The 23922-nt window shown below is 43.2% G+C and overlaps 1 protein-coding gene across 3 annotated transcripts; it reads right to left on the reverse strand.

The window, feature by feature from the left end:
• LOC110525986 (cysteine protease ATG4B) lies at positions 1-23853 on the reverse strand. 3 transcript variants are annotated; one of them, XM_036984008.1, is made up of 14 exons: positions 23783-23853; positions 22896-22997; positions 20602-20673; positions 20391-20489; positions 18753-18854; positions 17905-17977; positions 15658-15737; positions 7370-7572; positions 7133-7211; positions 5746-5891; positions 2817-2873; positions 1381-1477; positions 1189-1275; positions 1-973 (listed from the first exon to the last, which is right to left on the reverse strand). In XM_036984008.1, the coding sequence occupies exons 1-14, from the start codon at positions 23790-23792 to the stop codon at positions 906-908; spliced, it is 1275 nt and encodes a 424-aa protein (XP_036839903.1). In that variant the 5' UTR covers positions 23793-23853; the 3' UTR covers positions 1-905. The 3 variants fall into 3 exon arrangements, with proteins under 3 accessions (XP_036839903.1, XP_036839945.1, XP_036839876.1); XM_036984050.1 differs by lacking the exon at positions 1189-1275; XM_036983981.1 differs by having other exon boundaries at positions 1-1275.
• Between the last annotated feature and the right edge of the window lie 69 nt (positions 23854-23922).

Here is a 23922-nt window from a genome sequence, read left to right on the forward strand (position 1 = left end):
TTAACTTTTTAAATTGTATTTTCATTAACACGTTCATTCATTTTTCTTCATGTGTCGTTAGAGGAAATAAATCATCTTTAAAATGAGCCAGCGTTCAGTACAGGGATTTTTTTAGATATAAAATGGTACTCTCAATAAAACAAATGATAATACAAGCAATCTACTTTGTCTTCAAAATTTCACTCAACCACATTTTGATTTACAATTTACATCAGTCAATACAAGTGGACAGAGTCAACCAAGTTCCTAAAGACATCGTTGTGTGTTATGGTAATTCAGTTTAGGGGAGGGGAGGGGGGGGGGGGGGGGAGAAAGGCACCATATCACTTACAGCACACGTGTTAAACTCATTCCACAGACGGCCGAGTGTCCGTTTTTCTTTTTCCGCATCACCCTTGTAATTGATTTGATGAATTAAAAGGTCACTAATTTAGTTAAGGAACTCCCATCACCTATTTGTCTAGGTCTTAATTCAATATGGGGGAAAAAAACCTGCAGACACTCAGCCCTCCACGGAATGAGTTTGACGCCCCTGGCTTAAAGGAAATATAACATGTGTTCAGACTTAAAATGGAGAACCAATGTGAAGATGCACGTAGCACTGAATGTTTCCCCGAGAGCTCCCGCTACCTGGTAACACCTCGCAGCAAGGAGTCTCCTCATTGGACACGGAGAGCACTACCTGGTACCACCTCGCAGCAAGGAGTCTCCTCATTGGACACGGAGAGCACCAGGTGACTGACCAGAAGACAACTGTTTGACACATCACTACACAATCGGTGCCAGACTGGGCTAGTGATGTCACCAGTCATCTCCTGTCCCCTATTGGCTTCCCTTCTGATACAGAGAAGAATCGCCGGGGGGGTTTCTGCCAGGACAGATAGTAACTGTATTCCTCCTCATCATCACAGGGACAGGATCTCAAACTCTTCATCCTCCGAATCAAAGAACCGTTCCAACCGGTCTGAGAAATCTAGAAGACGGGAGATGGAGACATTAAAATTTAGCAACGTCATCACATCGATGTCTTAAACACAATCTGTTGATACATCAAATCACATTATCTAGTCTTCAACATAATGTCCCGGATTCAGGATTCAAGCACAAACAGAAAGGTGTGTTGTAGACATTTAAAATGTAAATTCCACTTGAGCCGACGCCAGCAGTTTTTTAAAAATGTTATTTTACCGTGAACGCGATCTCCGCGAACGTCAGGGAAATTGCCTTTAAAAGGCGCTTGTCCACAACGCACCTCTGACTGAATCCCAGCCTCATCTGTAAAGAGAAGTAAATCACAATATCCCATCCCCGACCCCCTCACAGGTCAAGAGAATATCTCTTCCCCGACAGGTCAAGTAGTCAGAAGTGTTTGATATTTACCCGGAGTGAGGTTGAGCACGTCTACAGAGCAGGCCAAGTGAGATGGTTGACAGTCTACCAGCTCAAACATGGGCAGGCTTCCTCTAGTGTGGGGCAACTGGGGGGGGGGGGGGAACAGGTTTGAGGGGGAAAGACAGGTTAGATAATACAGTCAGCACCATAGGACCCAATACTCACAGGGCTAACTGAACCACGGCAGAACTATCCCCTCTTCTTTCTTTAGATCCCCTATTAGCTGACGCCTTACGAACCGCTAGTCTTCCTGGGATCCAGGGGAATAGGGACTAACACAACAGAAAATCAGTTGTGTCAATGTAACAGTATAGCTTCCGTCCCTCTCCTCGCACCTACCCGGGCTCGAACCAGGGACCCTCTGCACACATCAACAACAGTCACCCACGAAGCATCGTTACCCATCGCGCCACAAAAGCCGCGGCCCTTGCAGAGCAAAGGAGAACCACTACTTCAAGGTCTCAGAGCGAGTGACGTCACCCGATTGAAACGCTATTAGCGCGCACCACCGCTAACTAAGCTAGCCATTTCACATCGGTTACATCAAGGTGAATTCTTTAAAAAAAAAAGGAAAGAGTCACCCATTTTGTATGTTATATTGTTTTTAAATGTTCTATCGATTCCCAGGGTCATTTCATGTTTATCTGAGACATTGGCGTTTAAGCAGACAGAAACCCGGCCGGTCTGATGTGGCACTGTGATAAAAAGTCTCTCTCACTACACCGGAAGTTAATAGGAATATGACTTTTAGATTGCGACAACGTCTATCATGCATGTCAGATTACAATACTGGCCGATGTCATAACTCGGGAGAATGTTCTTTCGAATGAGCCGTTGATCAAATTTTTAGCAATATTGAAAGATTTGTAATGTTGCACTTTTTTGTTGACAAAAAATGTGTGCTAATGTTTGGGTTTTTGAGCTAGCGCCCAATAGACTCCAATTCACTCCTTGAAGGAGAGCGCTCTTTGTCCCAGAATCGCCCAGAATGCACTGTGCGGCCCATTGACGTAGCATGGGCAGCGTTTCCACCATCTCCTCAAAAGTACAGGTCAGACTCCACTCTGAGGCACATCGATCTGCAGGTTGAACACGGTGAGCTTGTAGACTAACTTGATAGTGCAGTTTGTTTGGGCGGTTTAAAAGTTAACTAGCTACTTCACATGCTGATATTGCCTTTGGTATTGTGTGTAGCTAGCCAGACAGCCCATAGAGAACATTGCATTGTGGGGTATGTAGTCTACTTGAACTGCAACATATTTCCACGCCGATTTTCCATGTTGCTACCAACATTATTATAACGCAAAAAAAAAATGAAACAAATTGTTCTCACATAGTATCATTTAACAATGCATATTAAATGAATGAGTGGTTTTTCGGGTGGATTTAACCTTTAACCTCAAAGGGAAAACAGCGTACCGTACCTTTCGGATTCGCATACACCAGTCGTCGAAGTCGTCCTCCGTTCGGCAGAAGAAACCCTGGTAAACATCAGAAAACAAGACGACTGTAGGATTGTCTGCTTTACTGTGTTAAAACAATCTGTTAGGGCAAAAAAAAAAAAAAACACATCTATCGAACTAGAATCATAAATAACCAACTTAAGAGGCATTTAGCGATTCACTTCATATAGTGGTCATCAGAATTAGCTTTTGCTAATGCTATCATTAGTATTTCTTAGAATTCTCACCTCTTCCTGGGGTCCAAAAAGGGTTTCATTTATTATTATTATTATTTTTTTTACCTCACAACACAACTGCCTACATTGTAAATAAAACATTACACCATACAATATATATTACTACTCTATTACAAATGTACAATATAAAATCCACAACACTACAGTGTGTGTCTAGAATGCTTTGAGTTAGTGTGCGAGTTTGTGTCTCTTCACCTTCCGCGTTGTTCCGTGAGGCGTTACGTTTAAAGAATATAGAATTTATAAATCAGATTTTACTGCCCACTTGGATGTGGAAGAGGTCCGTGTTGTCATCGTCATGTTGTCCTGTGGTCCCCACCCCCCCTTTTGCTCTATAGTAGGTAAAGGGCTTCATTGCCAAAATCCCAAAGTATCCCTTTAAATGGGTTATCAGTATGTGGAAGACCCAATTAAAGGGATCATCACACCAGTAAATACTCTATACATCTTCAACATAGGAACCCCTACAGAACCTCTTGTATGATCTCTTAGACACTACACCAGGCCCAAGCCTTTGGAACGTTGGGTTCTTCTAGATGTGGCTACTATACTATGATCAATACATTCTATTGATTTGGATACTGCTTCAGAGCAGATTTCCGCAGCATTCGTAAAGATGTGATCAATACGTGGCTGGTTTTATTCCTGTGTTGTTTGCTACCACCCTGGTAGGTTGACTGACAACCTGAACCTGGTTACAGGCACTAGTTACTGTTTGAAGCTTTTTTTCTTGAGTGGGCAGCTTGAGTGAAAACGAGTCAATATTTAGGTCACCCAGAAAAAAATGGAGTTGTTCCTACAAGCTAAAGTATTGCTCCATCTTCTTTGACCTACCTACAGTGGGGAGAACAAGTATTTGATACACTGCCGATTTTGCAGGTTTTCCAACTTACAAAGCATGTAGAGGTCTGTACTTTTTATCATAGGTACACTTCAACTGTGAGAGACGGAATCTAAAAATCAAAAAAAATCTAAAAATCCAGAAAATCACATTGTATGATATTTAAGTCATTAATTTGCATTTTATTGTACAACATAAGTATTTGATCACCTACCAACCAGTAAGAATTCCGGCTCTCACAGACCTGTTAGTTTTTCTTTAAGAAGCCCTCCTGTTCTCCACTCATTACCTGTATTAACAGCACCTGTTTGAACTCTTTACCTGTCTAAAAGACACCTGTCCACACACTTAATCAAACAGACTCCAACCTCTCCACAATGGCCAAGACCAGGGAGCTGTGTAAGGACATCAGGGATAAAATTGTAGACCTGCACAAGGCTGGGATGGGCGACAGGACAATAGGCAAGCAGCTTGGTGAGAAGGCAACAACTGTTGGCGCAATTATTAGAAAATGGAAGAAGTTCAAGATGACGGTCAATCACCCTCGGCCTGGGGCTCCATGCAAGATCTCACCTCGTGGGGCATCAATGATCATGAGGAAGGTGATGGATCAGCCCAGAACTACACGGCAGGACCTGGTCAATGACCTGAAGAGAGCTGGGACCACAGTCTCAAAGAAAACCATTAGTAACACACTACGCCATCATGGATTAAAATCATGCAGCGCACGCAAGGTCCCCCTGCTCAAGCCAGCGCATGTCCAGGCCCATCTGAAGTTTGCCAATGACCATCTGGATGATCCAGAGGAGGAATGCGAGAAGGTCATGTGGTCTGATGAGACAAAAATATAGTTTTTTGGTCTAAACTCCACTCGCTGTGTTTGGAGGAAGAAGAAGGATGAGTACAACCCCAAGAACACCATCCCAACCGTGAAGCATGGAGGTGGAAACATCATTCTTTGGGGATGCTTTTCTGCAAAGGGGACAGGATGACTGCACCGTATTGAGGGGAGGATGGATGGGGCCATGTATCGCGAGATCTTGGCCAACAACCTCCTTCCCTCAGTAAGAGCATTGAAGATGGGTCGTGGCTGGGTCTTCCAGCATGACAACGACCCGAAACACACAGCCAGGGCAACTAAGGAGTGGCTCCGTAAGAAGCATCTCAAGGTCCTGCAGTGGCCTAGCCAGTCTCCAGACCTTTATTTATTTATTTATTTCACCTTTATTTAACCAGGTAGGCAAGTTGAGAACAAGTTCTCATTTACAATTGCGACCTGAAGATGAGACCTGAACCCAATAGAACATCTTTGGAGGGAGCTGAAAGTCCGTATTGCCCCGCGACAGCCCCGAAACCTGAAGGATCTGGAGAAGGTCTGTATGGAGGAGTGGGCCAAAATCCCTGCTGCAGTGTGTGCAAACCTGGTCAAGAACTACAGGAAACGTATAATCTCTGGAATTGCAAACAAAGGTTTCTGTACCATATATTAAGTTCTGCTTTTCTGATGTATCAAACACTTATGTCATGCAATAAAATGCAAATTAATTACTTAAAAATCATACAATGTGATTTTCTGGATTTTTGTTTTAGATTCCGTCTCTCACAGTTGAAGTGTACCTATGATAAAAATTACAGACCTCTAGTAGGAAAACCTGCAAAATCGGCAGTGTATCAAATACTTGTTCTCCCCACTGTATGTTCTGCCTCTGTCCTTCTTACCACTGCGATTCTTTGACCTACATAGGTTCTGCCTCTGTCCTTCTTACCACTGCGATTCTTTGACCTACATAGGTTCTGCCTCTGTCCTTCTTACCACTGCGACGGAGGGGTCTATTTCACAGATGTGCATGCGGCACGGCGGATGCTGACAGTGGTAAGTGTCGTCGGGGACCTGGCTGTCCTCACAGGGCTCTACTGCAGGCTGGGTGGTGTGGGGGTCCAGGTAGATCAACTCCTCTCCTGGGGGGACATAGGATAGGGGCCATACAGTAAGGAGACCAGTCAGAGGTGTATTGGAATAACAGACACATGGAGTGTACAAAACATTAGGAACACCCGCTGTTTCCATGACATAGAATGACCAGGTGAATCCAGGGTGAAAGCTATGATCCCTTATTGATGTCCCTTGTTAAATCCACTTCAATCAGTGTAGCCGAAGAGGAGGAGATGGGTTAAAGAAGGATTTTTAAGACTTGAGACATGGTTTGTGTATGTGTGCCATTCAGAGGGTGAATGGGCAAGACCAAACATTTAAGTGCCTTTGAACGAGGTATGGTAGTAGGTGCCATGCTCATTGGAGTCAACATGGGCCAGCATCCCTGTGGAAAGCTTTCGACACCTTGTAGAGTCCATGCGCCGACAAATGAAGGCTGGTCTGAGGGGAAAAAGGGGAGGTGGGAGGGGTGCAACTGAATATTAGGAAGGTGTTCCTAATGTTTAGTATACTCAGTGTAAACACTACCGTTAAAATGTTGGGATCACTTAGAAATGTCCTTGTTTTTGAAAGAAAAATAGAAAGTGGAGTGGGAGGCCCCGGTGCACACCTGAGCAAGAGGACAAGTACATTGGAATGTCTAGTTTGAGAAACAGACGCCTCACAAGTCCTCAACTGGCAGCTTCATTAAATAGTACCCATAAAACACCAGTCTCAGTGTCAACAGTGAAGAGGCGACTCCGGGATGCTGGCCTTCTAGGGAGAGTTCCTCTGTCCAGTGTCTGTTCTTTTGCCCATCTTAATATTTTATTTTTATTGGCCACTCTGAGATATGGCTTTCTTTGCAACTCTGCCTAGAAGGCCAGCATCCCGGAGTCGCCTCTTCACTGTTGACGTTGAGACTGGTGTTTTGCGAGTACTATTTAACGAAGCTGCCAGTTGAGGACTTGTGAGGCATCTGTTTCTCAAACTAGACACTCCAATGTACTTGTCCTCTTGCTCAGTTGTGCACCGGGGCCTCCCACTCCACTTTCTATCCTGTGTTTGTCTTTTCAAAAACAAGGACATTTCTAAGTGATCCCAAAAGTTTGAACGGTAGTGTACATAGAATGTCTGGATATCAAAAATTTGTTCCGCAAATGACAAGACTGAACAGTGTCTGTTTTTAGCTGAACGATTCAGAGAAGCTAGTAAGCAAATGTGTTTTAAGACTTTTTCAGAAGCAAATACTTTTTCTTCAGATGTAATGTTAGTGTACAGGACATACCAACATAGCCTATGAAGTAATGGGCACTGTTGGGTTTCCCTCCGATGACACCCAGGGACTGGGGCAGCTGAAAGCATTGCTGTTTAGAAGAGACACAGAAAGAGAGGTCATTTATAAAAATTGGCAATGGCTGAGCCTCTAATAGCAGGTGACGTTTTGGTCATTTAACAAAATCAAACTGCCATGTCAATTCAATGCAAGTGTATTATTTTGGTATGATTGGCCACTCTGTCTCACCTTCAGGGTCTCGATGTAGGCCTTGTTGATTTCGCTCAGGCCCAGCCTGAGAGGGATGAGAAGGACCAGGGGCTTCCAGAGAGCCGTCTCCTCCTCGGCCAGGGCACAGGCCCCCTCCAGGCAGCCGTTATGCTTCGGTATCCATCCCGGGGGCTCTGCACACGCTGCTCCACCATAGTCCAGCCAGGGCATACACAACCGCTCTGGTGAGAGAAACAAGAATAGATTTTGTGTAAATACACACACGCTCTGAGGGAGAGGAGAGGTCAAATATCATTAGTCTAGCTCACTCTTCTCATAAATGGTCAATAGCCTGTTCCCATCTATAAGTATCATTAGTCTAGCTCACTCGTCTCATAAATGGTCAATAGCCTGTTCCCATCTATAAGTATCATTAGTCTAGCTCACTCGTCTCATAAATGGTCAATAGCCTGTTCCCATCTATAAGTATCATTAGTCTAGCTCACTCGTCTCATAAATGGTCAATAGCCTGTTCCCATCTATAAGTATCATTAGTCTAGCTCACTCGTCTCATAAATGGTCAATAGCCTGTTCCCATCTATAAGTATCATTAGTCTAGCTCACTCGTCTCATAAATGGTCAATAGCCTGTTCCCATCTATAAGTATCATTAGTCTAGCTCACTCGTCTCATAAATGGTCAATAGCCTGTTCCCATCTATAAGTATCATTAGTCTAGCTCACTCGTCTCATAAATGGTCAATAGCCTGTTCCAATCTATAATTATGATGGAGACTGGTCCATAGGTGATCCACAAGATACCGTAGGGTTACCTGGACTGCACTGACAAAACAAACATAATACATGGGATTATGTTAACGTTAAGAGTAACAGTTGATGCCCCAGTCTTTAACCACATGTTCTATACATTGATGAGGCATAGTGGTAATGATAATGATAGTGGTAATGATGAATGATAATGATAGTGGTAATGATGCATGATAATGGTAATGATGCATGATAATGCTAGTGGCAATGATGAGTGATAGCGGTAATGATAATGGTAAGATAGTGGTACTGATAGTGGTACGGGTGGATGATAATGTTAATGATAGCAGTAATGATGAATGATAACGGTAATGATAATGGTAACGATAGCGGTAATGATTGATGATAATGACAGTGGCAATGATGAATGATAATGGTAACGATAGTGGTAATGATGCATGATAATGGTAATGATGAATGGTAATCATATAGAACAGATATATCCTATTGAAAAGCCTATCAATATAGAACAGATATATCCTATTGAAAAGCCTATCAATATAGAACAGATATATCCTATTGAAAAGCCTATCAATATAGAACAGATATATCCTATTGAAAAGCCTATCAATATAGAACAGATATATCCTATTGAAAAGCCTATCAATATAGAACAGATATATCCTATTGAAAAGCCTATCAATATAGAACAGATATATCCTATTGAAAAGCCTATCAATATAGAACATGCATCCTCCAATTGCAACGTCTTCCTAAGCCCACACAGTCTCAAATTTTTTTAAATATATTTTTTAAATACCCTCAAAACACCAATTTAGGCATACCTACAGTACCAGTCAAAGGTTTGGACACAAAATCAAATTATTATTGGTCACATACACATATTTAGCAGATGTTATTGAGGGTGTAGTGAAATGCTTGTGTTCCTAGCTCCAACAGCGCAGTAGTATCTAACTAAATGCTTGTGTTCCCAGCTCCAACAGTGCAGTAGTATCTAACTAAATGCTTGTGTTCCTAGCTCCAACAGTACAGTAATATCTAACTAAATGCTTGTGTTCCTAGCTCCAACAGTGTAGTAATATCTAACTAAATGCTTGTGTTCCTAGCTCCAACAGTGCAGTAATATCTAACTAAATGCTTGTGTTCCTAGCTCCAACAGTGTAGTAATATCTAACTAAATGCTTGTGTTTCTAGCTCCAACAGTGCAGTAGTATCTAACTAAAGGCTTGTGTTTCTAGCTCCAACAGTGCAGTAGTATCTAACTAAATGCTTGTGTTTCTAGCTCCAACAGTGCAGTAGTATCTAACTAAATGTTTGTGTTCCTAGCTCCAACAGTGCAGTAGTATCTAACTAAATGCTTGTGTTTCTAGCTCTAACAGTGCAGTAATATCTAACTAAATGCTTGTGTTCCTAGCTCCAACAGTGCAGTAGTATCTAACTAAATGCTTGTGTTTCTAGCTCTAACAGTGCAGTAGTATCTAACTAAATGCTTGTGTTTCTAGCTCTAACAGTGCAGTAATATCTAACTAAATGTTTGTGTTCCTAGCTCCAACAGTGCAGTAATATCTAACTAAATGCTTGTGTTTCTAGCTCTAACAGTGCAGTAATATCTAACTAAATGCTTGTGTTCCTAGCTCCAACAGTGCAGTAATATCTAACTAAATGCTTGTGTTTCTAGCTCCAACAGTGCAGTAATATCTAACTAAATGCTTGTGTTTCTAGCTCCAACAGTGCAGTAGTATCTAACTAAATGCTTGTGTTTCTAGCTCGAACAGGGCAGTAGTATCTAACTAAAGGCTTGTGTTCCTAGCTCCACCAGTGCAGTAGTATCTAACTAAATGCTTGTGTTTCTAGCTCTAACAGTGCAGTAGTATCTAACTAAAGGCTTGTGTTTCTAGCTCCAACAGGACAGTAGTATCTAACTAAATGCTTGTGTTCCTAGCTCCAACAGTGCAGTAATATCTAACTAAATGCTTGTGTTTCTAGCTCCAACAGTGCAGTAATATCTAACTAAATGCTTGTGTTTCTAGCTCCAACAGTGCAGTAGTATCTAACTAAATGCTTGTGTTTCTAGCTCCAACAGTGCAGTATCTAACTAAACGCTTGTGTTCCTAGCTCCAACAGTGCAGTAATATCTAGATAAATGATTGTGTTCCTAGCTCCAACAGTGCAGTAATATCTAACTAAACACTTGTGTTCCTAGCTCCAACAGTGCAGTAGTATCTAACAATTCACAACTATACACACAAATGTAAAAGGTAAATAATGGAATTAAGAAATATATAAATATTAGGACGAGCAATGTCAGTGGCATTCAGTAAAATACCGTAGAATAGAATACAGTATGTACATATGAGTAAAGCAGGGGTGGCAGCGTAGCCTAGTGGTTAGAGCGTTGGACTAGTAACCGAAAGATTGCAAGTTCAAACACCGAGCTGACACCGAGCTGACACCGTTCTGCCCCTGAACACTGTTCCTAGACCAGTTAACCTACTGTTCCTAGGCCGTCATTGAAAATAAGATATGACTTGCCTAGTTAAATAAAAGGTAAAATAAAATAAAATAAAAATTAGTAAAACATTATTAAAAGTAACTATTATTAAAGTGGTCAGTGATTCCAAGTCTATGGCAGTTGCCTCTAAGGTTGAGTAACCGGGTGGTAGCCGGATAGTGATGGCTATTTAACAGTCTGATGCTCCAGTTTCAACTGACCTGAGCCCTAGGACCATGCCCCAGGACTACCTGACATAATGACTCCTTGCTGTCCCCAGTCCACCTGGCCGTGCTGCTGCTCCAGTTTCAACTGTTCTGCCTTATTATTATTCGACCATGCTGGTCATTTATGAACATTTGAACATCTTGGCCATGTTCTGTTATAATCTCCACTCGGCACAGCCAGAAGAGGACTGACATAGCCTGGTTCCTCTCTAGGTTTTGGCCTTTCTAGGGAGTTTTTCCTAGCCACCGTGCTTGATTGCTGTTTGGGGTTTTAGGCTGGGTTTCTGTACAGCACTTTGAGATATCAGCTGATGTACGAAGGGCTATATAAAAAAATATATATTTGATTTGATGACCTTGATAGAAGCTGTTTTTCAGTCTCTCGGTCCCAGCTTTGATGCACCTGCACGGACCTCATCCTCTGGGTGATAGCGGGGTGAACAGGCCGTGGCTCGGGTGGTTGATGTCCTTGATGACCCTTTGGCCTTCCTGTGACATCGGGTGGTGTAGGTGTCCTGGAGGGCAGGTAGTTTGCCCCCGGTGATGTTTTGTGCAGACCTCACTACCCTCTGGAGAGCCTTACGGTTGTGGGCAGTGCAGTTGCCGTACCAGCCCAACAGGATGCTCTTAATTGTACATCTGTAAATGTTTGTGAGGGTCTTTGGGGCCAAGCTGAATTTCTTCAGCCTCCTGAGGTTGAAGAGGCGCTGTTGTGCCTTCTTCACCACACTGTCTGTGTGGGGGTCCATTTCAGTTTGTCGCAGAGGAACTTGAAGCTTTCCACCTTCTCCACCACAGTCCTGTCGAGGTGGATAGGGGGTGCTCCCTCTGCTGTTTCCTCAAGTCCATGATCAGCGCCTTCATTTTGTTGTCATTGTTGGTAATCAGGCTTACTATGGTTGTCGTCTGCAAACTTGATAATTGAGTTGGAGACGTGCATGGCCACGCAGTCATGGGTGAACAGGGAGTACAGGAGGGGGCTGAGCATGCACCCTTGTGGGGCCCGAGCATGCACACGTGGGGCCCCTGTGTTAAGGATCAGTGAAGTGGTGTTGTTTCCTACATTCACCACCTGGGAGTGGCCCGATGAAATAGGGCAGTGAGCAGGGTGATGGCGATTACATCGTCTGTGAATCTATTGGGGGGGTAAGCAAATTGAAGTGGGTCTAGGGTGTCAGGTAGGATGGAGGTGATATGATCCTTAACTAGACTCTCAAAGCACTTCATGATGACAGAAGTGAGTGCTACGAGGCTGTAGTCGTTTATTTCAGTTACCTTTGCTTTCTTGGGTACAGGAACAATGGTGGACATCTAAAAGCAAGTGGGGATAGCAGATTGGGACAGGGAGAGATTGAATATGTCCGTAAACACTCCAGCCAGCTGGTCTGCGCTGGCAGCCTGGCGAGGGTTAACACGCTTAAAATGTCTTACGGAGAATGAGAGCCCACAGTCCTTGGAAGCGGACCGCGTCGATGGCACTGTGTTATCCTCGAAGCGGGCGAAGAAGGGGTTTAGCTTGTCCGGGAGCAAGACATTGGTGTCCGCAAGGTTTTGTAATGTGTGATTTTTTTGTAGACCCTGCCACATACATCTCGTGTCTGAGCCGTTGAATTCCGATTCAACTTTGTCTACAGTCCTTGGTCTGCGCACTGTGTCGTCCTCAAAGCGGGCGAAGAAGTTGTTTAGCTTGTCCGGAACCAAGACGTCGGTGTCCGGGACGTGGCTGATTTTCCCTTTGTGGTTGGTTTTCCCTTTGATTGTCTGTAGACCCTGTAGACTCATGTCTGAGCTGTTGAATTCCGATTCCACTTTGTATCTATACTGACATTTTGCCTGTTTGATTGCCTTACGGAGGGAACAACTACACTGTTTTCTTTTTTATTCGGCCATATTCCCAGTCACATTGCCATGCTTAAATGCGGTGGTTCACACTTTCAGTTTAGCGTGAATGCTGCCATATATCCACGGTTTCTGGTTTGGGTAGGTTTTAATAGTCACAGTGGGAACAACGTCCTCTTATACACTTCCTGATGAACTCAGTCTGTGTATACATCAATGTTATTCTCCGAGGCTACCCGGAATATATCCCAGTCAGCGTGATCAAAACAATCTTGAAGCGTGGATTCCGATTGGTCAGACCAGCACTGAATAGACCTTAACATGAGTACTTCCTGTTTGAGTTTCTGCCTATAGGAAGGGAGGAGCAAAAATGGAGTTGTGATCTGATTTGCCGAAGGGAAATACCCAGTGGTGTAGTGCTATTTGCACACCCACAAGTTTTTTTGTTTTTACTGTAATAGTGAAAATATCAAAAACTATGAAATAACACATATGGAATCATGTTGCAACCAAAAAAAGTGTTAAACAAATGAAAATATATTATAGATTCTTCAAAGTAGCCACTCTTTGCGCACTCTTGGCATTCTCCCAACCGGCTACACCTGGAATGCTTTTAAGAGTCGTGAAGTTCCCACATATGCTGAGCACTTGTTGGCTGCTTTTCCTTCATTCTGTGATCCAACTCATCCCAAACCATCTCAATTGGGGTTGAGGTCAGGGGATTGTGGAGGCCAGGTCATCTGATGCAGCACTCCATTACTCTCCTTCTTGGTCAAATAGCCCTTACACAGCCTGGAGGTGTGTTGGGTCATTGTCCTGTTGAAAAATAAATTATAATCCCACTAAGCGCAAATCAGAATGCATGGTGTATTGCTGCAGAATGCTCTGGTAGCCATGCTGGTTAAGTAAATAAAACACTGTCAATGTCACCAGCAAAGCACCCCCACACCATAACACCTCCTCCTCCATGCTTCACGTGTGGTTCCCACCATGCAGAGGTCATCCGTTCACTTACTCTGTCTCACAAAGACACGGCGGTTGGAAAGAAAAATCTCAAATTGTGACTCATCAGACCAAAAGGACAGATTTCCACCGGTCTAATGTCCATTGCTCGTGTTTCTTGGCCAAAGAAAGTCTCCTCTTCTCATTGGTGTCCTTTAGTTGTGGTTTCTTTGCAACAATGCAACCATGAAAGGCCTGATTCACGCCGTCTCCTCTGAACAGTTGATGTTGACATGTCTCTGTTACTGTAATGAACGTCTCCTCTGCAGCAGAGGTAACTCTGGGTCTTCCTTTCCTGTGGCGGTTTTCATGAGAGCCAGTTTCATCATATCGCTTGATGTTTTTTTTTGTTTTATTTCTTTTAATTTATTTGCATAGATTAAAGCGAAACAAATTCATCAAGTAGTGGACATAAATCATTACTGTGTAGAATTACAGGAAATGTATTATAAAACAGACATAAAAAATAAATATGTTGGTGTGGTGTTTTCATGCATCTCAAACTAGAACCTAAATGCCTTACGACCTCCAACTTGACCAATCTAGAAACAGGTCATGCATCATTCTCAACCAATAGCGGCTAAATATCTCCACGCTGGTTTGTGTGTCGCCGTAACCAAGTGGTCACATTTCATTCTGGGTTCCACTGCGCAAGAGGAGGTCCGTGGAGTTTTATGAATATCAAGGCAGACACATGGTGAATATAGATTTATATATTTTTTTTTTAACTTTCTGATTGGCCAAAGAGGTCAAGCCTTTGCCACTGCAGTGGACAAATGTAGCCTATAGTTCAACATTCTCGCAGAGAGAGAGAAGAAACCATCATTAACCCTCTAGACTGCTGTACAGAGAGAGAAGAAACCATTAACCCTCTAGACTGCTGAACAGAGAGAGAAGAAACCATCATTAACCCTCTAGACTGCTGTACAGAGAGAGAAGAAACCATCATTAACCCTCTAGACTGCTGTACAGAGAGAATACATCATTAACCCTCTAGACTGCTCTACAGAGAGAATACATCATTAACCCTCTAGACTGCTCTACAGAGAGAGAAGAAACCATTAACCCTCTAGACTGCTGTAAAGAGAGAGAAGAAACCATTAACCCTCTAGACTGCTGTACAGAGAGAGAAGAAACCATTAACCCTCTAGACTGCTGTACAGAAAGAGAAGAAGACATCATTAACCTCTAGGCTGCTGTACAGATTTCAGGGTTGGTCATTCTATCGTTTTTCATTGAATTTTAGTGGTAATTCATTATAATTTATCAGAATTCATTTTCCAGAATAGTTTTTTTACCAGCTCTGTGTCTTCTCAGATTGAAAAAGGTGAGGGAGCACCGCCCCAGCAGCACGTCACCCTTAGAAGTACCATGACTGATTCCCCCCAATAACGACATACACCGAGTGTACAAAACATTAGGAACACCTTCCTAATATTGAGTTGTACCCCCTTCTGCCCTCAGAACCTCCTCAATTCATCAGGGTATAGACTCTAAGGTGTTGAAAGTGTTCCACAGGGATGCTGGTCCATGTTGACTCCAATGATTCCCACAGTTGTGTCAAGTTGGCTGGATGTCCTTTGGGTGGTGGACAATTCTTGATACACACAGGAAACTGTTGAGGAGTGTGAAAAACCCAGCAGCGTTGTAGTTCTTGACACAAACCGGTGCGCCTGTCACCTACTACCATGCCCCCGTTCAAAGGCACTTCAATATTTTGTTTTGCCCATTCACCCTCTGAATGGCACACAGACACAAACCATGTCTCAACTGTCTCAAGGCTTAAACATGATATGTAACCTGTCTCCTCCCCCTTCATCTACACTGATTGAAGTGGATTGATCAAGTGACATCAATAAGGGATCATAGCTTTCACCGGGTCAGTCTGTGTCATGGAATGTTTTGTACACTCAGTGAATGTTCTATACGTTGATATGCACAGTGGTAATGATGAAGTATCATGACCGTGTTCACTACTCACTGATCTCCTCCATCACCACGGTGTTGTCCATAGCAACATGTACCGCCAGACGACTCCACGAGTCAAACACAGTTAGTTTCCTGAGGGCAAGACAGACAATATTCAACACAGTTTCCTGAGGGCAAGACGGACAATATTCAACACAGTTTCCTGAGGGCAAGACGGACAATATTCAACACAGTTTCCTGAGGGCAAGACGGACAATATTCAACACAGTTTCCTGAGGGCAAGACGGACAATATTCAACACAGTTTCCTGAGGGCAAGACGGACAATATTCAACACAGTTTCCTGAGGGCAAGACGGACTATATTCAACACAGTTTCCTGAGGGCAAGACGGACAATATTCAACACAGTTTCCTGAAGGCAAGACGGACAATATTCAACACAGTTTCCTGAGGGCAAGACGGACAATATTCAACACAGTTTCCTGAGGGCAAGACGGACTATATTCAACACAGTTTCCTGAGGGCAAGACGGACTATATTCAACACAGTTTCCTGAGGGCAAGACGGACAATATTCAACACAGTTTCCTGAGGGCAAGACGGACAATATTCAACACAGTTTCCTGAGGGCAAGACGGACAATATTCAACACAGTTTCCTGAGGGCAAGACGGACTATATTCAACACAGTTTCCTGAGGACAAGACGGACAATATTCAACACAGTTTCCTGAGGGCAAGACGGACTATATTCAACACAGTTTCCTGAGGACAAGACGGACAATATTCAACACAGTTTCCTGAAGGCAAGAAGTACAATATTCAACACAGTTTCCTGAGGGCAAGACGGACAATATTCAACACAGTTTCCTGAGGGCAAGACGGACTATATTCAACACAGTTTCCTGAGGGCAAGACGGACTATATTCAACACAGTTTCCTGAGGGCAAGACGGACTATATTCAACACAGTTTCCTGAGGGCAAGACGGACAATATTCAACACAGTTTCCTGAGGGCAAGACGGACTATATTCAACACAGTTTCCTGAGGACAAGACGGACAATATTCAACACAGTTTCCTGAGGGCAAGACGAACTATATTCAACACAGTTTCCTGAGGGCAAGACGGACAATATTCAACACAGTTTCCTGAGGGCAAGACGGACTATATTCAATACAGTTTCCTGAGGGCAAGACGGACAATATTCAACACAGTTTCCTGAGGGCAAGACGGACAATATTCAACACAGTTTCCTGAGGGCAAGACGGACTATATTCAACACAGTTTCCTGAGGGCAAGACGGACTATATTCAACACAGTTTCCTGAGGGCAAGACAGACAATATTCAACACAGTTTCCTGAGGGCAAGACGGACAATATTCAACACAGTTTCCTGAAGGCAAGACGGACTATATTCAACACAGTTTCCTGAGGGCAAGACGGACAATATTCAACACAGTTTCCTGAGGGCAAGACGGACAATATTCAACACAGTTTCCTGAGGGCAAGACGGACAATATTCAACACAGTTTCCTGAGGGCAAGACGGACAATATTCAACACAGTTTCCTGAGGGCAAGACAGATAATATTCAACACAGTTTCCTGAGGGCAAGACGGACAATATTCAACACAGTTTCCTGAGGGCAAGACGGACAATATTCAACACAGTTTCCTGAGGGCAAGACAGACAATATTCAACACAGTTTCCTGAGGGCAAGACGGACAATATTCAACACAGTTTCCTGAGGGCAAGACGGATAATATTCAACACAGTTTCCTGAGGGCAAGACGGACAATATTCAACACAGTTTCCTGAGGGCAAGACGGACAATATTCAACACAGTTTCCTGAGGGCAAGACAGACTATATTCAACACAGTTTCCTGAGGGCAAGACGGACTATATTCAACACAGTTTCCTGAGGGCAAGACGGACAATATTCAACACAGTTAGTTTCCTGAGGGCAAGACGGACAATATTCAACACAGTTTCCTGAGGGCAAGACAGACTATATTCAACACAGGTTAGTTTGTAGATGATGACCGTAAACACTAAGGGACTGATTTCCTGACATGGGTTAAGACAGGTCCTGAACTAATTCTTCATTGAGCATGATTTTATGTTTTATCCAGGACTAGTCTTAAAATCAGGCTGAAAGTGTACAGTCATAATCTAGTAACTAGATGATCATCTAGAGATACCCTCCTGGTTGGTGTTAAAACCTACAGGAGGGTGTCTCTCCAGGAACAGGGTTGGAGAGCCCTGATCTAGAGACTAAGTGAGGAGCTCACTGTACTTACTTCAGTACCTGTGCCACTGTGTTCGGTCCGTACCACTGGCCTATGGACTTCCCCTCCCCGACTCCCATCTGGGCTGCAGTACACAGACAACTGACGTTAGTGCCATCCTAATAATGTCGTCATCTGGGCTGCAGTACACAGACAACTGACGTTAGTGACATCCTAATAATGATGTCATCTGGGCTGCAGTACACAGACAACTGATGTTAGTGCCATCCTAATAACGATGCCATCTGGGCTGCAGTACACAGACAACTGATGTTAGTGCCATCCTAATAATGATGTCATCTGGGCTGCAGTACACAGACAACTGATGTTAGTGCCATCCTAATAACGATGTCATCTGGGCTGCAGTACACAGACAACTGATGTTAGTGCCATCCTAATAACGATGTCATCTGGGCTGCAGTACACAGACAACTGATGTTAGTGCCATCCTAATAACGATGTCATCTGGGCTGCAGTACACAGACAACTGACGTTAGTGCCATCCTAATAATGATGTCATCTGGGCTGCAGTACACAGACAACTGATGTTAGTGCCATCCTAATAACGATGTCATCTGGGCTGCAGTACACAGACAACTGACGTTAGTTGATAAAGACAAAGACGCTGTTATACCAATAAAGATAAAGATGACCGACTTGTTCTGTGATTATATTTGTCATATTGTAGTAGGTGGTCAGAAACACACTATTATTGTAAGAAGTACCACCCATCCATTTCTAAATATAAAGTATTACTGAATCAGTGCATCATTGTTATGAGATTACAAATCAAAGGAAAACTATTTTCCAAGAAACAAATAAAGTAGTTTAAATTGAATTAATTACAAGTCAGTATTCACCAATTTGATGTAAAGAATAGTAGCTGTCTTTCTTGTCAAGGAAGGCGTTGAGGATACTGATGTACTGTCCTCTCTGAGGCTGGCCTCTCACCCATCTCCAGTCTGCTTAACAAAAACACCATTATCATTTGCTGTGTGAAACAACTGCTCTATTGAACAGAGTACTCTAGTACAGCGCAATAGGAGATCTGTACCACACTGTGACAGAGATAATTCATCTTGAATACATCTTGAATAATAGAAGCTAAAGTTGAGGGGGGGATAATAGAAGCTAACGTTGAGGGGGGGGGGTAATAGAAGCTAACGTTGAGGGGGGGGATAATAGAAGCTAACGTTGAGGGGAGGGGATAATAGAAGCTAACATTGAGGGGGGGGGGGTAATAGAAGCTAACGTTGAGGGGAGGGGATAATAGAAGCTAACATTGAGGGGGGGGGTAATAGAAGCTAACGTTGAGGGGAGGGGATAATAGAAGCTAACGTTGAGGGGAGGGGATAATAGAAGCTAACGTTGAGGGGAGGGGATAATAGAAGCTAACGTTGAGGGGAGGGGATAATAGAAGCTAACGTTGAGGGGGGATAATAGAAGCTAACGTTGAGGGGGGGGGGGGTAATAGAAGCTGAGTTAAGGGGGGGGTAATAGAAGCTAACGTTAAGGGGGGGGGGGTAATAGAAGCTAACGTTGAGGGGGGGTAATAGAAGCTAACGTTGAGGGGGGGATAATAGAAGCTAACGTTAAGGGGGGGATAATAGAAGCTAACGTTGAGGGGGGGATAATAGAAGCTAACGTTGAGGGGGGATAATAGAAGCTAACGTTGAGGGGGGGATAATAGAAGCTAACGTTAAGGGGGGGTAATAGAAGCTAACGTTGAGGGGGGATAATAGAAGCTAACGTTAAGGGGGGATAATAGAAGCTAACGTTGAGGGGGGGGATAATAGAAGCTAACATTGAGGGGAGGGGATAATAGAAGCTAACGTTGAGGGGGGGATAATAGAAGCTAACGTTAAGGGGGGATAATAGAAGCTAACGTTAAGGGGGGATAATAGAAGCTAAAGTTGAGGGGGGGATAATAGAAGCTAACGTTGAGGGGGGATAATAGAAGCTAACGTTGAGGGGGGGATAATAGAAGCTAACGTTGAGGGGGGGATAATAGAAGCTAATGTTGAGGGGGGATAATAGAAGCTAACGTTGAGGGGGGATAATAGAAGCTAACGTTGAGGGGGGATAATAGAAGCTAACGTTGAGGGGGGATAATAGAAGCTAACGTTGAGGGGGGATAATAGAAGCTAACGTTGAGGGGGGTTAATAGAAGCTAACGTTAAGGGGGGATAATAGAAGCTAATGTTGAGGGGGGGATAAAATAAGCTAATGTTGAGGGGGGGATAATAGAAGCTAACGTTGAGGGGGGGGGATAATAGAAGCTAACGTTGAGGGGGGGGATAATAGAAGCTAATGTTGAGGGGGGGATAATAGAAGCTAATGTTGAGGGGGGGATAATAGAAGCTAACGTTGAGGGTGGGATAATAGAAGCTAATGTTGAGGGGGGGGATAATAGAAACTAACATTGAAGGGAGGGACCACTAGCTGTATTCTTCAGGGAACAGATGACGCTAAAGAATTAGTAAAGCAGTCATCCTTACCTCGGCCTAGATGCCTGCAGACCAGGGCCTCGCCTAGGATCATCTGTCCACATCGCAGCATGCAGCCCCAGCCTGTGTCGGACGTGGGCCCTGTCCCTCCTGGAACACATTGAAACGATCTGCACCTGATAGGCTAATCTTATTGGCGTATACAATCAAAAATGACCTTGGTTTACTCTGTGGCTATCTACAGTAGGATTGGGCTACTCACCAATGGGTGAGAAGTTTTTTCTGTAGGTGAACCATAATCGTGAAGTGACATCTGAAAGAATGTCATCCTTTTCTGGATATAAAACAAAAGACAATGAGTTAGCTGAGAAGTATGACTTCTGTTAGAGCCTGGTTGCCCGTCTCTATTCAGCTATTCCTCGGCACTCGTGTCATGTGCCAAAGAGACTGGCCTTTCGGGAAAACCATCAAATTAACATTCTATCATTATGGAACTCCAGAATATCAGACAATTTGATAACCCTCACAGCTATCATTCAATCACAATGTTTATGCAAATTAGACAGATAGGAAAATTCTCAAACTTAATTCATGAATTTGATAGGAAAATATTCTAACTTAATTCATGAAGTTGATAGGAAAATATTCTAACTTAATTCATGAATTTGATAGGAAAATATTCTAACATTGGGCATTCTGAGATACCGTGATGAGATCCTGAGGCCCATTGTCCTGCCATTCATCTGCCGCCACCACCTCATGTTTCAGCATGATAATGCACAACCTGATGTCACAAGGATCTGTACATAATACCTGGAAGCTGAAAATGTCTCAGTTCTTCCATGGCCTGTATACTCAGACATGTCACTCATTGAGCATGTTTGGGATGCTCTGGATCGACGTGCACGACAGCGTGTTCCAGTTCCCGCCAATATCCAAGCAACTTTACACAGCCATTGAAAAGGAGTGGGAACAACATTCCACCATCAACAGCCTGATCAACTCTATGCGAAGGAGATGTGTTGTGCTGCATGAGGCAATTGGTGGTCACACCAGATACTGACTGGTTTTCTGATCCACGCCCCTACTTTTTCTTTTAAGTATCTGTGACCAACAGATGTATATCTGTATTCCCAGTCATGTGAAATCAATAGACTGGAGCCTAACTCATTTATTTCAATTGACTGATTTCCTTAGATGAACTATAACTCAGTAAAATCTTTGAAATTGCATGTTATGTTTATATATTTGGTTCTGAATATATTGTCGCTACTGGTTCAATAGCTATAAGAGGCATAGAGAGAGGATGGAAGAGAGAGCTAAGTGGAGAGGCATGGCTGGTCAAAGGAACAGTGAAGACAGAGATGTGTAAGTCAGAAGTTAATTCCCCCCCCCCCCACCTCAAAACAGCCTCAATTCATCGTGGCATCTACAAGTTGTGAAAAGTGTTCCACAAGGATGCTGGTCCATGTTGACTCCAATGCTTCCCACAGTTGTGTCAAGTTGGCTGGATGTCCTTTGGGTGGTGGACCATTCTTGATACACTCAGGAAACTGTTGAGGGTGAAAAACCCAGCAGCATTGCAGTTCTTGACACAAACCGGTGCCCCTGGCACCTACTACCCCGTTCAAAGGCACTTCAATATTTTGTCGTGCCCATTCACCCTCTGAATGGCACACATACACAATCCATGTCTCAATTGTCTATAGTCTTAAAAATCCTTCATCCTCCCCTGTCTCCTCCCCTTCACCTGGTCAGTCTATGTCATGGAAAGATCAGGTGTTCTTAATGTTTTGTACACTCAGTGTAAATTAGGCCTGGCTTACTACATTGAGTTTACACCCACCACCTGTGCTATGCAAGCCAGATATTTGTCAGTTTAATTAAAATGTGCAATAATAAAAAAAATGTTAAAGTACAGTGCCTAGGCATATTTAATGAAACCCTGGCTGTTGACGTAGGCAAATCCCAGATTCCCCAACTGAGCTCAAGTTTTGGAAATTGCAAGTTCACTTTCTCCTCCATAAACACATAAGTGCCAGCAGCTCACATCAGCAGGATGGGGAGCCTCTTTCATTAGGAGGTACATCTACCGTGGATAGCTAAAATAATAACGATGATCCCATTACGTTCATTTTAAACATTAGGCCCATGGGGACACCATACATTCGGCAGCCAAGCACAAGGGATCAGTGTAGCCTTAAAAATCGTCTAGACATGTTGAAATATCTTCACGCCTAGAATAAAAACCATTAAACTGCATATTGAACCTTGAGATGAAAGGACAGTCTCTTTAGCAAAAGACCGGAGTGGAATGTTAGCTTAAAAAAAAAAGACTGGTTCTCAGATTAGCCTTTTGCTGGGGGCAGTATGCCTTTGTGTAACATCTATGTAGATAGACCGGTGATAGATCTATGTGTTTATTCTGTAGGCCTATACTTCTGCATTTACATTATGACTAATGGAATCATTCCATATTTCACAGTAACGTGACGAGGACACAAGAAGAACACACAACATTCACACCACCCTAGCTCATCCGATGTATCCAATTACCTGTGAGTGCGTTGAATTCTTTCCCCAAGATCCACACCGGCTCTGAGGTCTCTGGAAAATCTTCAAACTCTCCAAAGCCAAGTGTGTCGTACGTGAGAGTAGCTGAAATATATAAGTACATTTGATTCAGAACACCTTGCTACATAGCGTACACCACACACACACACACACACACACACACACACACACACACACACACACACACACACACACACACACACACACACACACACACACAAGGGATCCCTATTTGAACAAGGAATCATTCATGATCAGATGTTGTCGTCTTCATATAAAATGACCACTGTGACAGTTGACTGTATATTGATTTAAATAACATTAGGATTATTAGCTATGGTCCAAGCACTTTCAAAATGGCACAACAGACTCATTCACTGCAGTTTGACAGCTGAACTAGCTAGATGGCTGGCCCGGCTTGCGACAGAGAATGACATTGCAAATACATTTATTTGGCTTGTTAGCTATGTGACCATCACTTTCAGCAGTTATCGGTAGATAGCTAGCTAGTGACACTGAACAATCCGGTTCGTTTATATTGGACCTGGTTCTGCTCGCCTACTGGATGTTTTCAGTCCAACATACACCGAGTGCTTGTTTAACTAGACTAATAATAGTTTAGGCTGTCTGTCTGGATGGGTTGATTGTAATGACTGGTTGATAGCTAACGTTAACTGGCTAGTTAGCTAGCTACTGACTATTCTTTATTCACATTCAACATATATGTAACATTTAAACCTCAACTGATGTACAAATTGAAATCCTGTACGAAATATAGTAATCTACAAGTGGCTTGCTTTTGTTCAGACGCTGGCTAATATACAGAAAAAACGTTCAGATCCTTGATTTTCTTGAAAAAGACTTCCTACCTGCATCCATCCCGACATAATGTGTTGTTGATCTGTCCAAACAGGCAGAAACATCATACGACCAATAAGAAATCAATACAGCGGAGTTTTTTTCTATTTAAGTATCCAATCGGAGTTTCTGCTTTGGGCGGGGCAAATAT

Source organism: Oncorhynchus mykiss, chromosome 1, assembly GCF_013265735.2.
Source record: "Oncorhynchus mykiss isolate Arlee chromosome 1, USDA_OmykA_1.1, whole genome shotgun sequence".
NCBI lineage: Eukaryota > Metazoa > Chordata > Actinopteri > Salmoniformes > Salmonidae > Oncorhynchus > Oncorhynchus mykiss.